Source organism: Mytilus trossulus, chromosome 11 (assembly GCF_036588685.1).
Source record: "Mytilus trossulus isolate FHL-02 chromosome 11, PNRI_Mtr1.1.1.hap1, whole genome shotgun sequence".
In the NCBI taxonomy this organism is placed as follows: domain Eukaryota; kingdom Metazoa; phylum Mollusca; class Bivalvia; order Mytilida; family Mytilidae; genus Mytilus; species Mytilus trossulus.
In genome coordinates this window covers 59358892-59374207 of record NC_086383.1, presented here as the reverse complement: position 1 = coordinate 59374207, position 15316 = coordinate 59358892, and the positions used below count along the sequence as shown (strand labels likewise).

The following is a 15316-nucleotide window of genomic DNA, read 5'->3' as shown; positions in this document are numbered from 1 at the left end:
GAAACGCCCACAAAATTTGACCCCGCTGTTCTTATTATTATCTCTTTTACCTTTAAGGCATCTCCTTATATTTAACATCTCTTTTCGCTTTTATTTAATTTATAATTGTTATAAAATAATGTTTATCTCAAGCTTTAAAGTTCGTTGACCAAAAGATTGATGACATTCTTAATTCCTAAAGTGGTCCAAGGTTATAGTAAATGGGCCATACTCGGTTAAAATTCTTTCTAAGATTTATGGAATTCCCCCAAAACAGAGGACAATTTTTATCTTTTATGAACATGGTGAATGACTCAAATAAGAGTGAAGCTGAACGTATCGGTGAAAAATTGTACCGATTCTTGTCGTATAAGTATGTTTTTATCTTATTGCCTCGGTCCGCTCGATGAACGACTTCTTATATGTCATGTATGTCTCCCCTTGAAACCAAGTTACTGCATCTTCATTCCCATATTTCTTTGAAATGCTACGCTTATAAAAAATGTACAGTTACACTTATCAAAAATGTACAGTTACACTTATCAAAAATGTAGTACAGTTACACTTATCAAAAATGCAGTACAGTTACACTTATAAAAAATGTAAGCTACACATACGTAAGACGTTTTTGGTACATGTGTTGTACCGAGTCTTAAGAGTATTTGTTATAATCAAAGGAAACTGATCTACTTGGTCACATTTTCTAGCAGATTCCTTAGTCAAAATAATGTACATGCAATGGGTCCTAAATATTTAATTACTTTTACACTAAAATTTGACTGCATAGGGACCCAGTCGACTCTACCTTGAAGAACAAGTATTTTGAAATAAGTTCTTTATATAAAAAGTAGTTGTGATATGATTGCCTATTAGACAACTCTTCACAAGAGACCAAATGACATACAAATAAACAAGTATAGGCCAACGTACGGTCTTCAATAATGAGCAAAGCTCATGCTGTAAAAGGTCCCAAAATGACAAATGCAAAAAATTCAACGAGAAAAGTTTGTTCTCGTCTGGAAAGTTTTTACAATGTCAGACACCTCACGTTGAGCAACAACAAACAGGGAACCAGAATTACTATACACGCTGACTATGTCCACGTGCTTTGTGGTGTGTGTCATCAGTTTTTATAAACATGACTTGTTTCCTTGCTAGACTAGACAGTTGTCCCCGTAAGGCCATAAGTGACACATATATATGTATAATGTTTTTTTTTTTTTACATCTATGGTGGATAATTGTATCATTTTCAAATAATTTTTACATCAGAGTTTTCAATCAGTTTTTGAAAAAAAATATATACAAACAACTTACTTGTAACGTCCAATATTCAAATGTATAGAATGTTACGGTGTACAATGTAGAATAAATTAATTAAATATATAAATTATGTCCTATTATAATCTACCTTTGCGTCTCATGAAACGTCAATGCAAGTCATGTACTAAACGATTTTTGTGACAACCAAATTGCAAAACAAATAATTCGTTGTTCATTTGGATTTTTTTTAAAAACCTGTCAAGAGGGGTCAAAGTTAAATAAACTTATAGATTTATATGTTTTTGAAATAACGTCCAATGGCAAATACTTCGTGCAGCTAAGCGTCCATTTGAAATGCGTTTATGCAAATTTAGAAAGAGAACAAATTAATCAAAACCAAGAATAGGTTCTGCACAGTTACCGAAGAAAAACGGGATTTTTTTACAATAAAAAGCCATGCATTTTAAGTTTTTTTATAGGTAAGATTTCTGTTTATCACGTTTATAACAAAAATAAAGTCGGACTTTCTCTGTCGACACACCGGATTCCTTTACAAACAAAAAAATCGCCTTACGAATAGCAAAGTCCTGAAAGTGGGTTAAACACCAACCAATCAAAAACAGTAAATTTTCCTCTTGTTCCAGCTGCAACCTTAATTTCCAACCTTGAATTTATTACGATTATTTTTGCAGAATTTAATTTATGTTGAAAGTGGTATGATTGCCAATGAGACAACTTTCACTCAGAGACTAAATAACAACAGTTTTTATTTTTTCAATATTTAATTTGGTCTTGACCTTAACCTGTGTGGTTTTACACTGGATAAACAAAAATCAATTAATCTTCGAAAATGAAAAAGTCAGGCATTGGTATTTGCACACGAGCTTTATACTTCGGTATAGGTTCTTATTTATCATTTGGAAAATCATTTACAAAGCGTGACAACTCAAATTGATTTCCACTTGAGATACATGTAGTAGACGAACTGTATTTTTTTGTTCGAAATAGTAGAACCAATAATAATTTTTATTGACATTCTGTATCTTGCCTGACAAGGGCCCATGATTGGTATAAAAAAATAATGTATAGAAAAAAAATGTAAGGAAATATGACAGCTGCTTTTATTTCAACAACAACTGCTCACCTTTTTATGTCCAAACTACTTTAGAAGAGCGGCATTATGTTTTCTGGTCTGTGCGTCCTTTCGTTCGTTCGTCTGTCCCGCTTCAGGTTAAAGTTTATGGTCGAGGCAATTTTTTATGAAGTTGAAGTCGAATCCACCTGAAACTTTGTATACAATGTCATGTTCCTTATGATATGACCATTCTAATTTTAATGTTAAGTTAGAGTTCTGAGTGCGAGAAGGGCATCCGTGTACTTTTTTTTTTGCCATATAATAGATTGTCTTTCTACGATTATTATCTTAGTAGATTTGTCAATAATTCGAATTCCAAACATGATGTTACAATCTTTTTATTCTTTTCCTCAGTATTGTTCGATTGTACAGTGGCCGATTTACAGGGGGCACGTGCACCCTCAGTAATTCAATTGGTTAAATGGTATATTGTTATAAATGCATATTGCCCCCGTGGGTCCATAAATTATGAATACACTATATTTGCTATGCTTTTATTTGCAATGGCAGGGACAACACCGTCACAATATAGATCAGTTAATTTAATTTACGACAAAGTGTGTAAACAATTCATGAATGTAAATGAATGAAATGGTAGTACGCATGTGTGAAATAGAAGAAACCATGGGTACAGACAGAGGAATATGCGATTACAGAAAGAATTTACTTTGTGGATAGGGAAGAAAAGGCAAATCTGACCAGCATGAGATAATTGTAGCAACAATTAAATGAAACCGATTCATGTTAAACTGGGAAACATGCGACGATGTTGGACGGAGCTTGTGGAATCTTGACAAAATTTAAAGACATTCAAGGAAAAGGAATGACAAAATTTATGGTTTTCAAAATTACACAGATAGCAAAAATAACCAAATGGTATAAAGCAACAGATAATTTACAGTAATTACTTAATAATATATGAATGAACTCATCATAGATATACCAGGACTAAATTTAGTATATACGTCAGACGCGCGTTTCTTCTACAAAAGACTCATCAGTGACGCTCGAATCCAAAAAGTTAAAAAGGCCAAATAAAGTACGAATTTGAAGAATGTGTTTAATTAAATACGAATCCTAGTATACTAAAAAATCTCGCGCATTTCACTTAAGTTCAATGACGACTGAATTTCGTACGTTGTGATGTGATTTTCACATTTGAAATTATAATAATACGATGGTGTGGTTTTAATGTCAACCAGTTTATTTTACGATATATATTTCCAGAAAAAGTAAGAATTGCCTACATCTCCACAATCAAAGACATACATAGTAGCTTTATTGCAATGCCATACGAATATGAAATAGTCTCTGCTTTTACATGATAATATTACTTATATGATTATATGATTATGGAAAGTAATACATTTATGATTATGCATAGTAGTAAAGATATGATTATCAAGATTCTGTCAAAATGGATGACATACAAAAGTTAGCATATGAAATAAATATTCATCGTCAATTAAGAGAGCTATAGAGAGAAGATACATCCGTCAATTGGTTGTTGGATGCTTAACGTCCAGTGGCATATATTTCATGCATGTTCGGGACTACCGTCGATGATGAAATTCTCATTTAAAATCAAATCAATTCCTTATTACAAGCCTTATATATTTTAATATTGTCGTTTGGTTACGACCGGAAAATTCCCAAATCCTCACGGTAAAAAATGGCGTCAATCTGACGGGTTATTTTGACAGAAAAATTGGGTAATATAACCACATTGCTTCCGTGATGTCGGATATTTGTAAACAAATTCTTGTGACTTAAGATAAGCAAAAAGTTTGCTCTCTAAAGTAGATCAAAGTACACTAGTTTAAATGTCGTGACGACACGTGTTATCATAATTTCATGACCTCGAAATATAAAATAGGAAAACACCTTAGCTATGTCATAAATTTAAATAAACACATTAAAGTTTTGTTTATATACATTCTCATGCTAATATAATATATTCATAGAAATTAACATGCAATTAATAAAATTAATTATAACTACCTCAAGGAGAACTCATTACACGGGTGATTTCTGTAGATTATATTTCTTTGTTTACTTGTCAATGGTTTTTCCCGCTTTTAGGGTAAATACACAGATATCCAAACAAAAAATTTAAATGTTTACAAATGGAAATTTGTCACCTTGCCATTGAACAAGATAAAATAACCATATGTAGTTCACCAACTAAGTACACATGTTGTACCGTCCCTGAAACACATATAGATCTATGGGAGGTCTACACAGTAATTTGTCAAATACTGCTTTAAACCACTTCGGACGGATGATTTGCATATAAATTTTCCTCCATATGCTATTTTTAACTCCGGCTAAAAAATTGATGACAAAGCGAAACGAAAGCTTGATTTACACATATTGTGCGAAAACTAAATAGGAAAACACCTATCAAAATTTGAAATTACAACAAACCACATAAAATAATTAAAAGACTGTCTACGGCTAGTAATGACATTTTATGTTAATAACTTTCGGTAAATATCTCTATGTAGGATCTATTACTGAGGGTTTTGATTAAATTATTTGTCCATCTGAAGGGCTCTCGAGGGAAGAGATCTAAGTCAATATTTAATTTACGCTTGGCTGTCTTTAAAGCACATGAAGCACATTATATCTATTAGTCGTTAAAGATTGAAAGACTACATGGTTACACAAGAGGGGATCTGAAATATAGACTAAAACAAAATGATTGTGTGCGATAAACATGATAAAAGGGTAAAAAATTAATGATTTGCGGCTTAGAAGTACGAACAAAATAGGTATGCGCATGGTATAAACTGAGGGTATATAAGCGGTAAAATATTGGACAAAGGGGGATTAAAGGTAGGATTCATGATATGGGGAGTAAAACAAGTGGCGATGTGGGATTTATGGTCTTCATGCCATCATACAAACTGGAGAAGTTGGATATTGGCGGTAACACAGTGGGAATATATGTTATAGCGGTAATGCAAATGGATGTGAGATATATGTGTAAAGAGGGGCGAAAGATACCAGATGAACATTTAACCTCATAGCTCGAAAATAAACTGCCTATAATGGTTTACTTTTAAATTGTTACTTGGATGGAGAGTTGTCTCATTGGCACTCACACCACATCTTCCTATATCTATTGACAACGCCATGGCTTAAAAATAAAAAGACAAACAGACAAACATCAGTACACTGTCACAAGGCAGAAAACTAAAGACTAAGCAACACGAACCCCACTAAAAAACTTGGGGCGGTCAACGGTGATTCGGACGGGTATGCAGATCTTGCTCCACATGCATGTGGCATCACTGATTCAGCGAAAAAGAAGGTGGCAAATGTAAGAAATGATGGACATTTACAAAAAAAAACTGGAAATAGGAAATTGAACTACAAAGTAATTATAAAAAGTGACATTGAAGGTACAATTTGCATTGAAACGTAGACTTTCAAATATTTAATGTCTTAATAAGACATGTCTATTATACAATTGACTCTCGTTGTCTCGATCTTGGGTGACTTGAAGTTTCGGATGAGGCGAAGTTTTCTCGTGATGCCGAACTTTGTTCAAAATAAAGATACATGCACATGTTTTTCGATTCCTAATGTTATATACACAGGCAAAAAATAAAGAAATATGGAATAACAGAGTTCCAATGTCGCGTTTCACATACTTTAATCTACCCTTCTCATACTTAATCTATCCTTCACATACTTTATCTAACGTGACGGTACCCAAATTGCACCTATGTTGACAGTTTTTTCATCTACGTTTTTTTATGATAAAGACAAAAATGTCCATTCTGTGTTTATTTTGTAGCCGTATCCTTCTTTATTATAAAGATACACCAATTTGATTTTTATTCCATATGGAATCATAGAAAAATTGGTCTAAACTGACCTCCAAACCATCAATGATTCTGAAATGAGGGGTACCCAAATTGCATCCATGCTTAAATTCATATCGTCCAAAGTCTAATAACAGAGCTTTTGTTTAATTTCTTCAATTATTTTAAACAATTGGATATAAGTCCATGTTTACTCTTCATTTTTTTTTAAATGAATACTTTTAACATATTGTATTTGCTCATTTTAAAAAGATGACGTTTTGATGATGTCGCATGGCGACGTTTCAGTCCATTTTGCTTTTTCAGTAAACACTTCATCTGTTGATAAATACTGTGAACGTTTTGTGCATATCTAAATAGTTTACCTATGTTGAAAGATGTGCTTAGTATCAAATCATAAAAATACAAATTGTTTAGTCTTTAGGAAATCTTGTAAGGTTTTCGCTGCTAGTTTTGCTAAATAGGTGCAATTTGGGTACTCGGTGCAATTTAGGTACCGTTACGTTACCCTTCACATACTTTATCTATCCTTCACATACTTTATCTATCCTTCACATACTTTATCTACCCTTCACATACTTTATCTATCCTTCACATACTTTATCTATCCTTCACATACTTTATCTACCCTTCACATACTTTATCTACCCTTCACACACTTTATCTATCCTTCACATACTTTATCTATCCTTTACATACTTTATCTATCCTTCACATACTTTATCTACCCTTCACATACTTTATCTATCCTTCACATACTTTATCCATCCGAGGACAATGACTATTAAACATACCCAACTGTTTTCCTTTTATTGAGAATGAAGGATCAGTTTTTAATTCGATGATAATGGTTGTGTTTAGTTACCCTGACTACCCATGCTGGTTTGACTTGCACGGTCGGTATGTTTTAAGCTTAAATAATTTAAAAAACCTAGTAATACAAATTATCAACCACTTCGCAACTTTTGAATAAATCTTTAAATACACCAAATATAGTTGACCTATTGTTTATAGTTTCTTAGAAACAGACATAACCAAGGAAACTAAACATTGATCGAAGAACCATGAAAATAAGGTAAAGGTAATATGAACCATGACATACAGATGTATACGTTACGATAAAGTTGAAAATGGAAATTGGGAATGTGTCAAAGAGACAACACCCCGACCAAATAGCACATGACAGCCGATGTCCACCAATAGGTATCCAATGCAGCGAAAAATCAATAAATGCATGAAATATAGTTAAAATTGAAATAACTTACAATTGCTTATACATGTAGTACATGTATCTAAAAATCCAACTGAACCAGAAAGATGAGGTCAAGGTCGGATGATACATACCAGATAGACATAAACACCTTTCAATCAGTCCATACAGCAAATGTAGTTGACTTATTTCTTATAGTTAAAAAAAACCAACAACATGAAAACGAGGGCAAGGTAAAATAAAACCTGAGAGACTGAAATGTACATCATAAAATATTTCCATACACCAAACATAGTTGACTCATTGCATATACTTGTAGCATTAGAAAAAAAGACAAAAACTGAAGAAATCATGAAAATAAAACAAATCAATTAATGATAATAATTAAAACTTTTGTGAAAACGATTTTATTAAATATATTCGTAAAAAAGATAAAGAACCAAATAATATCAAAATATACACACAGCTTTTAAATTCGAAAGTACTACCTCTCTATCCTAATTGCACACATATGTGTGTAAAGTTTAACTATTATATTCCAAAGCAAATAGTGAACAATAAAAAAATACATAGACTGCTTCTAGTTGAGAGGCGCTTGAATGAGTATTGCTATTAATGCACGCTCTCTGATATGACAAAATGAAAGGTAAAACAAGGCTATACAGTCACGTAACATATAAACGAAAAACGGCAAAAACAAGAAGTAAGAAAATATAAACATATAAGTATAAACATAAATATACATCAAATTTACAAGTTTTATTTATCATGGAATACTTCTTTTAGGAATAAAACGAGTAATGAGGTAAAGAAAATGAGACAATAAACATACTATATCATTATTGATCATTATTAGAATGAAAAACCAATTATTAACTTATATTCCAATATAAACCAAAGTTATTGAAGTGTTAAATTCCAAAATACCATTTTTATTTTAAGAGGACCACAATAATTTATGGTTGAACGTTTCTAAGAAATAACTGTAAAAAAGTTTGAATTGTGTGTAACAGAAGCCAGAATGTAGGCTGGTACCTTGCAACATACAGGTTATTCGCTAAAAATTACATAAAAGAGGTCCATTAAAATTATTGCTTATATCATTTTACTGAGAAAAACGGCTGTACATAGAGATGTAATATCATTAATACACCAGAAATGGACAAGATTTGAGACATATATACATGTATGTGAACAGCAAGACACAAGCATGTACTAGTATTATCCAAAGTTACACTTGTAACATGTTACAAGACAGGATCAAACTATTGTTTAAAAGAAATTTCATTTGCCTTATGATTTTTTTGATAAAAATTATGCATGAAAATTTCCTGTACAACTTTCCTTTTTTGTTTAAAAGTTGTCTATTATCTGCACTGGTATAACATAGATGGCGCTTATGGATTATTTGTAGCATAAAAAGTACACCAAAGCAGTCCATTAAAATTATTGCTTATAGAATATATCATTTTACTGCAAAAGAGGGCTGTACATAGAACTATCATTAACAGAAATAATAGTTTCAGAGAACTGGACCATAATTGAGACATTTATATCTGAACGGCAAGACACACGCATGTTTAGCCAAAGTTACACTTGTAGCATGTCACAAGAAAGGCTCAAAATGTTGTATAAAAGGAATGTCATTTGTCTATAAATATCCTGAAATTTATTATGCAAGTTTTTCCTCTAGAATTTCTTTTTCAATTTAGAAATTGTCTATTATCTGGACGTCTCTACACTGGTAAAACATAGGTGGCGCTTGTGGGTTATTTGTTACATAAACCACCTGCAAAAGAACGAGCATTATTACTTATAAAATCTAATATATATCCAGTTCAAATTTTATAATTTATTTTGTTCAAGTTTTATAATAATCTGTCTTATGACTTTCAAATCAAAACTAAACGACACTGACCAAATACGTGATGCCCATCACGACAACATGTACAACCTTGTTAATTGTAATTTGCTTTGTATGTTATGTAGATACAATGAATCAGCATTAATTCTTGAAAAAAGAAAACACGAACCAAGAAAAACAAGTTTAAATCAGATAATCAGAAAAAATATTGTATCAAAGCTAATAAAATCAGAAAATTAACAATGTGCTTTCTTAAAATAATACTTAAAAAAAGATATTTATATTCAATCGTACATACCTGAAGCACTAGTGTCTGTTTAAGTCTGTAAAGAGATTGAAACAATTACTAATAAGACATTGAGGGTTCGAATCATAGAGAAAAGGAATAACAAACATTCTAAACTTGAAGGTATATGGTAAATCATACCAGTGGTGTTTATATGTTTATTTGTAAGTTCCAAACACAATGGTAAAAATAAGTTAAATTTTAGCCAAACTTGAAACAGTTTATTTCGAGAAAAAAAATCTTCGCTCTACCCAGGTATCTTATGAACCAAGGAAAATCTTTCTCTATATGGCATTTATTTTATGTCCAATTACATATATATTGGAATAGATAATAATGCCTGTACAAGGTTATTGCTTTGTATTTATTATAGTATGTCAACCAATCGTAACTACTCGGCCATTTTCGCTATGCAGTACAGGTATTTCTTCGTGCAACCAGTTCCGAGTAGTTCCGATTGGTATGTCTACATGGTAACACGGACAGTACTCGGCTTCAGAGCTTGCAAGCGATTAGGCTTCAGTTCAACTGGTATCCCATGCACTGATGCACTGTCTGCGATAATTTCGAATATATCCGCATATTCATACATCCTAGAACCAAACGAGGCTCCATTGGAAAAAATGCTGCAAAGGTAGATCTACACTGCATCAACGTGAATGACTACTTTTAATTTACTTTATCATTTGAGAATCTAAGAGGAAGGATATTAGTTATATAGTTTGGCAGGAAAAAATTAAGAGTATAACTACTAGTTTTAAAATAGGTTTTCAAATTTCAATAGGTACATTTGTATAACGTGTATAGATGTGTTTGTGATGTCTCTGCGTCGAGGCCTGTAGAAAAAGTTGAAGAACGTTCCTGTCAAAAGGGACACGTGACTAAGATGGAGAGTTGGCTCCTATCACATATATGGAGACTTTACCTGTCAGAAGGAACGGTTATTGGAACTGTATAGAGATGGAGATTTGGTTCGTTGTTGTCTTTCACTACTGCCAGTGATTGAAACTTCTCTGTACCTTCTACTCCAAGATTTACTCTAAATTCTCCCTGAAATTTCAATTTTGAAATTGGAATATGATATATAAGGATGAATCATAGCCTGAGAAATGTTGAGAAAGCGTCAGAGGTTAAATCTGAATTCACCTGCACGCTGATATACAATGCTGAATTATTGGAACGTTACTGTACATGTTTTGGGGTTCATTATTTGTTATAGAAGTCACAAGGGCTTTACGAGTTACTGTGCAACCTGCGTTAAAACGGGACTTAGATTGCTAAAATGGTGCATTGTACAAAGTGAGAAGGATTATTTCTGAGATTTTTTTTTATCTTTTTTATCAAAAATTGTTCAAATGACAAACATATTACAGAAATATAGATATTTGGAATCAAGAAAACCTTAAATATATCCTTTCATCTAAATTTTTGGTCAGCAGCGTAAATTCTAAGTTCATCTGCAATTTTACTATCTAAGCCAAATTTATTAATGATTTTGTGTTAAAAAGTTGAATAACAAAAATACCAAAATACAAGGAAAATACATGACAGAAAGTCCCTTATCATTTGGAAAAATCAAACAAACAAATAGAAAACAACCATCTAGTCCTGACTTGGTCCAGGCTTTTTCTTTATAAAAAAATTAACTTACAGGAGATTTCTGTATCCAGTGATTAAGATTCTTCTGGAAAGTAACTGTAGTATTTTGTCCTGCCCTGAAATATTAGAAAAGGTATGCAACGAAAAGCAGACAACACCATGATATATATTTTTTCGTAAATTAACAGGATCCGTTGAGGCTTTCATACGAATCCACTCCGCGTTCAAAAACACTCTTTAAAAGTTCGGAAACTAATTCAAATCTAAATCCTTTTTTTTCTAAATTAACTTGACAAGATGACCGTTACCTCGTTTTGCAAAATGAAACAATTAGGTTTATATTGAACGTTTACTTTCATAATTATTATATCGCATCGTGAAATTGAAAAGCCTAGATAGTTTTGTGGTAGCTAGCGTACTCGCGCCTAGAGTGAAGAAACTCGTATGTTCCGAGACCCGACCAGGTCAAACCTAGATTTTAAAAGTGGCTGTTGCTGGTTCTCTGCTAAACACTTAGCATTTATGAGTCGTCTCTGGATTATACTAATATGTCCATCCGGGTATGTAATGGTGACATGTCCCTCTGATCATGCGCAATAAATCGCGGCCCAGTATGTCGTTTTACCTACAAATCAGAGTTCATATGCATACCATGCACATCAGCATCATCATGCTCTTGTCCTGATATATCTCTTGCCACACAAAAGGAAAATGAAACTACTTGAATTAAAAAAAACTACATATTTCCAGGTTTTCAATTATTTTATCATTGAATATATTATAACATTAATATCATAATTATTTACGATTTACCTTAAAATTGCAGCATTCTTTGGTTCTGATGGACGTCCGCCACAAGGAGGTTTCAACAAAATGCAATCTTTTGACGCTGTAAAAGTATTTTAGAAATACGGTTATTTGGACGTGTAAATACTCACAGATCTAATTAACAAAAGTCCGAAATACTCGGCTTTTAAACATGTTACTATATTTTGTTTTTTATTGAGTGGTAGATATTAAGCCCTCAATAAGATTGTTTGTTAGGAAACAACTTCTTAGGTTCAGTCGGTTAGAACATAGAAGTTCTGACTAGATGAAGTCCAGGCCTTGAAGTCAGAAAACTTTGCTCAGTGCTAGGAGCACAAAAATCATGCTCGAAACATGAAATCCAGCAACTTGATTGGTTGATTTTCAAGTCTGAGTACAAAAATCATGCTCGAAAGTTTTATGACCGTGAGGCCAGGCCTTGAAGGCATAAAACTTTGCTCAGTTCTCAGAGCACAAAAATCATGCTTGAAACATGAAATCCATCAATTTGATTGGTTGATTTTCGAGTCTGAGTACAAAAATCATGCTCGAAAGTTTTATGACCGTGAGGCCAGGCCTTGAAGTCATAAAACTTTGCTCAGTGCTAGGAGCACAAAAATCATGCTCAAAACATGAAATCCAGCAATTTGATTGTTTGATTTTCGAGTACGAGTACAAAAAACTGTCTCGAAAGTTTTTTGACCGCAAGGCCAGGTTACCATTTTTATATACTCCAGTCATCCTAGAGTCCAGGGCAACTCTTAAACAAAATGTAATGTTATTTTCGTTGCTAACGATCTCATAGCTGCAATGAAGACATTTTCAATTTTCTTTTCTAATCCCACTCAAGACTACTTTCCTGTTTAAAAAATTTAATCACACATACAAACAAAATCATGTGGATTTATATGATTCATACAATCATATCAAAATAGTGGTTTGGTTGGGGTCCTTTATATATGAAGATATATTTTTCTATTTCTTCATACTTTTTTCTCCTTATTCTTTATCATCTTTAAATATCAACACCTTGTCATCATTTATTCTTTGTTGTATTAGCCCAATTTTCTGTATTCAGACTTTTGTTCATTATTCTCTATTCTATAAAATCTCTATCGTCAGTGACCCTTACATAGTAATAATTATTGCTTAACTCGTACACATTTTGTCTAGTTGATTTAAAATTCAAATTCATTTGTTAAGATTAGCGTTTTACACTTGACCGAATGTTATTAGATCTTAGAAAATGAATATTTATAAATATACCAGGAAGCAATCCTAATAGGTGTTTATTTAAAAAGTGGGGAATTACATAATCTCATAATCACATGATCTCAATACTACTGTTTGTCATGTATTTCACTCCAAGAATTGGAGTGCATGCGGATACAAAGAATCGTAATAAGGCACTGCATGTTGCATAAAATTGCACGACCCGTCATTGAAATATAAAAAAAGTGCATTTAACGTAAGTTCCAGCTAATCTTACCTTCTGTATTAAGCCCGGTCATCGATCCTCTTTGAGTGGGACTTATGAGACAGAGATGACAAAATATCTGCGGCACCAGAAACAGCAGAAATGATAAGAAGAGGAGAACCAAACTTCCCGGTTTCGCCATTTTAAGTTGTATAACCAAATCACATGCCATGGTAAAAAATCATCACGTGTCTTAAACAAGTTATATAAGCAGAAAAAAATATCGAGCACATGATCATGATGTTTATAATAGCTAGGTTGTTGAGGACAACGGATTTCACAGAAAAAAAATATCGAGCACATGATCATGATATTTATAATATTAGATTGTTGAGGACAACGGATTTCCATATTGTATGGATGCAAATTGAATTGTACAGCAGTATTAGTATCAACGGACACACTTCATGACGGTTTGCCGTAAAAAAAAAAGTGGGGGCTGAAAATAAGGATTTAACTGGCCTGATCGGCACTGGAAATAAATGTTCATATCAAAGACAGAGTGAACATCATTTTATAGAAATCTGTTCATCAAACTTTGCCGTTGAAAAATATCTTTAACAGCAGGTGATCGTTGTTCCTTCCCTGCATGGACCATCTAGCGCTCCCACCCCAATAGTATCTAGCTCTCCAACCCCAATACCATCTAGCTCTCCCACCCCAATTAAAAATCAATGAATTTGATACTTATTGGTTTGATTTATTAAAGCGTGAAAAAGACATGAACTCAATTTTCATTAAAACAAGAAAAGAAGGGTCTAATGAGCATTCAAAAATCATAAGTTCAGTAATAACAGACAACACCATGGCCAGAAATGAAAAATGAAAACGAAGAACACAGGTAACCATTTCAACGCATTACACAGAGAACTAAAGTTCAAGCAATATTATAGTATTAATGAATGGGTGTTTTTATAATGGCCCTGTTATATGTGTCCAAGGTATGTAATAATGGTCGAGGAAGTCTGTAATGGCTCGAGGCAACGCCGAGGGCCATTACAGACATCCGAGGCCATTATAACTGACCGAGGATAACGCCGAGGGCCATTACAGACATCCGAGGCCATTATAACTGACCGAGGATATATTTAACAGGGCCATTATAAAAACACCCATTTCTTAATACATTTATTAACCAACTGACCAAAAGTGTATGTGTTGCTGCCAACTTGATGTACTCTCTTACGCTTTTAAAGAGAGTTTAGTTTGAAAAAAATAATTTGTACTTCACCATGATAAAGCTTTAAATATACCAAATATCCAAGATATTAAGTTGAAAGAAGTTATGTGTTGAAAAACAGGATGAACAGTGATCCCTTTATATGGTTCACTATGTTGGTTGTTGGTTACTTAATTAAATAAAATACAAAAAGGTATTATACTCTTTACAACTTAATTTTATTAACTTTTATTAAAAATCCTAATTGGGCTTACTACAGACAAACAGGGCATTAATACAGGGCCATTACAGAAAAACAGGGCCATTACAGAAAAAAAGGGCCATTACAGAAAATCAGGGCCATTACAGAAAATATGTAATTTTTAATAAACAGTCATTTTTGGCAATAATGTACTTAGTTGGTTAATAAAACAAAATATATCCCGAGAAGAAATAAGTGCTTCTCCACTATGGAACCCGTCCTATTGCTCATGTAGGGAGATATTTTTCAAGGAGATAAAATATATCTGTCCTAATTTTATATATCTTTTAAATGAGGCAAAATTTGTTTGGTTATTTACTAATGAAAATGTGTGTCTGTACTTAAATATTTAGGGAGCTATATTATTACATGTCTAGATGTTAGACGAAATGTTAATTAATGTATGTAATAACAATGAAAATTGTAATGATTTTATAGTTCTG

At 32.7% G+C, this 15316-nt stretch overlaps 2 protein-coding genes across 2 annotated transcripts in view; both read right to left on the bottom strand.

Moving 5' to 3' along the window:
- LOC134691359 (potassium channel subfamily T member 1-like) overlaps positions 1–4609 on the bottom strand; it is a 136540-nt gene extending 131931 nt beyond the window's left edge. The window contains exon 1 of the mRNA XM_063551848.1: positions 4378–4609. The gene's annotated coding sequence lies outside the window, so the exon portion shown is untranslated. The remainder of the gene's footprint in view (positions 1–4377) is intronic.
- Positions 4610–7810: 3201 nt separating this feature from the next.
- Positions 7811–13639, bottom strand: LOC134691358 (uncharacterized). The gene is made up of 6 exons (XM_063551843.1): positions 13465–13639; positions 11982–12057; positions 11221–11284; positions 10495–10619; positions 9582–9606; positions 7811–9208 (listed from the first exon to the last, which is right to left on the bottom strand). The coding sequence occupies exons 1-6, from the start codon at positions 13622–13624 to the stop codon at positions 9128–9130; spliced, it is 531 nt and encodes a 176-aa protein (XP_063407913.1). The 5' UTR covers positions 13625–13639; the 3' UTR covers positions 7811–9127.
- Positions 13640–15316: the final 1677 nt, after the last annotated feature.

Excerpts from the sequence above, each read along its gene's own strand:
- LOC134691358 (XM_063551843.1), bottom strand. The coding sequence starts at position 13,624 with ATGGCATGTGATTTGGTTATACAACTTAAAATGGCGAAACCGGGAAGT. Across the intron at positions 12,058-13,464 it reads GACCGGGCTTAATACAGAAG|CGTCAAAAGATTGCATTTTG; the intron begins GTAAGATTAGCT and ends ATACTTTTACAG. Across the intron at positions 9,607-10,494 it reads ATAACCGTTCCTTCTGACAG|ACTTAAACAGACACTAGTGC; the intron begins GTAAAGTCTCCA and ends ATCTCTTTACAG.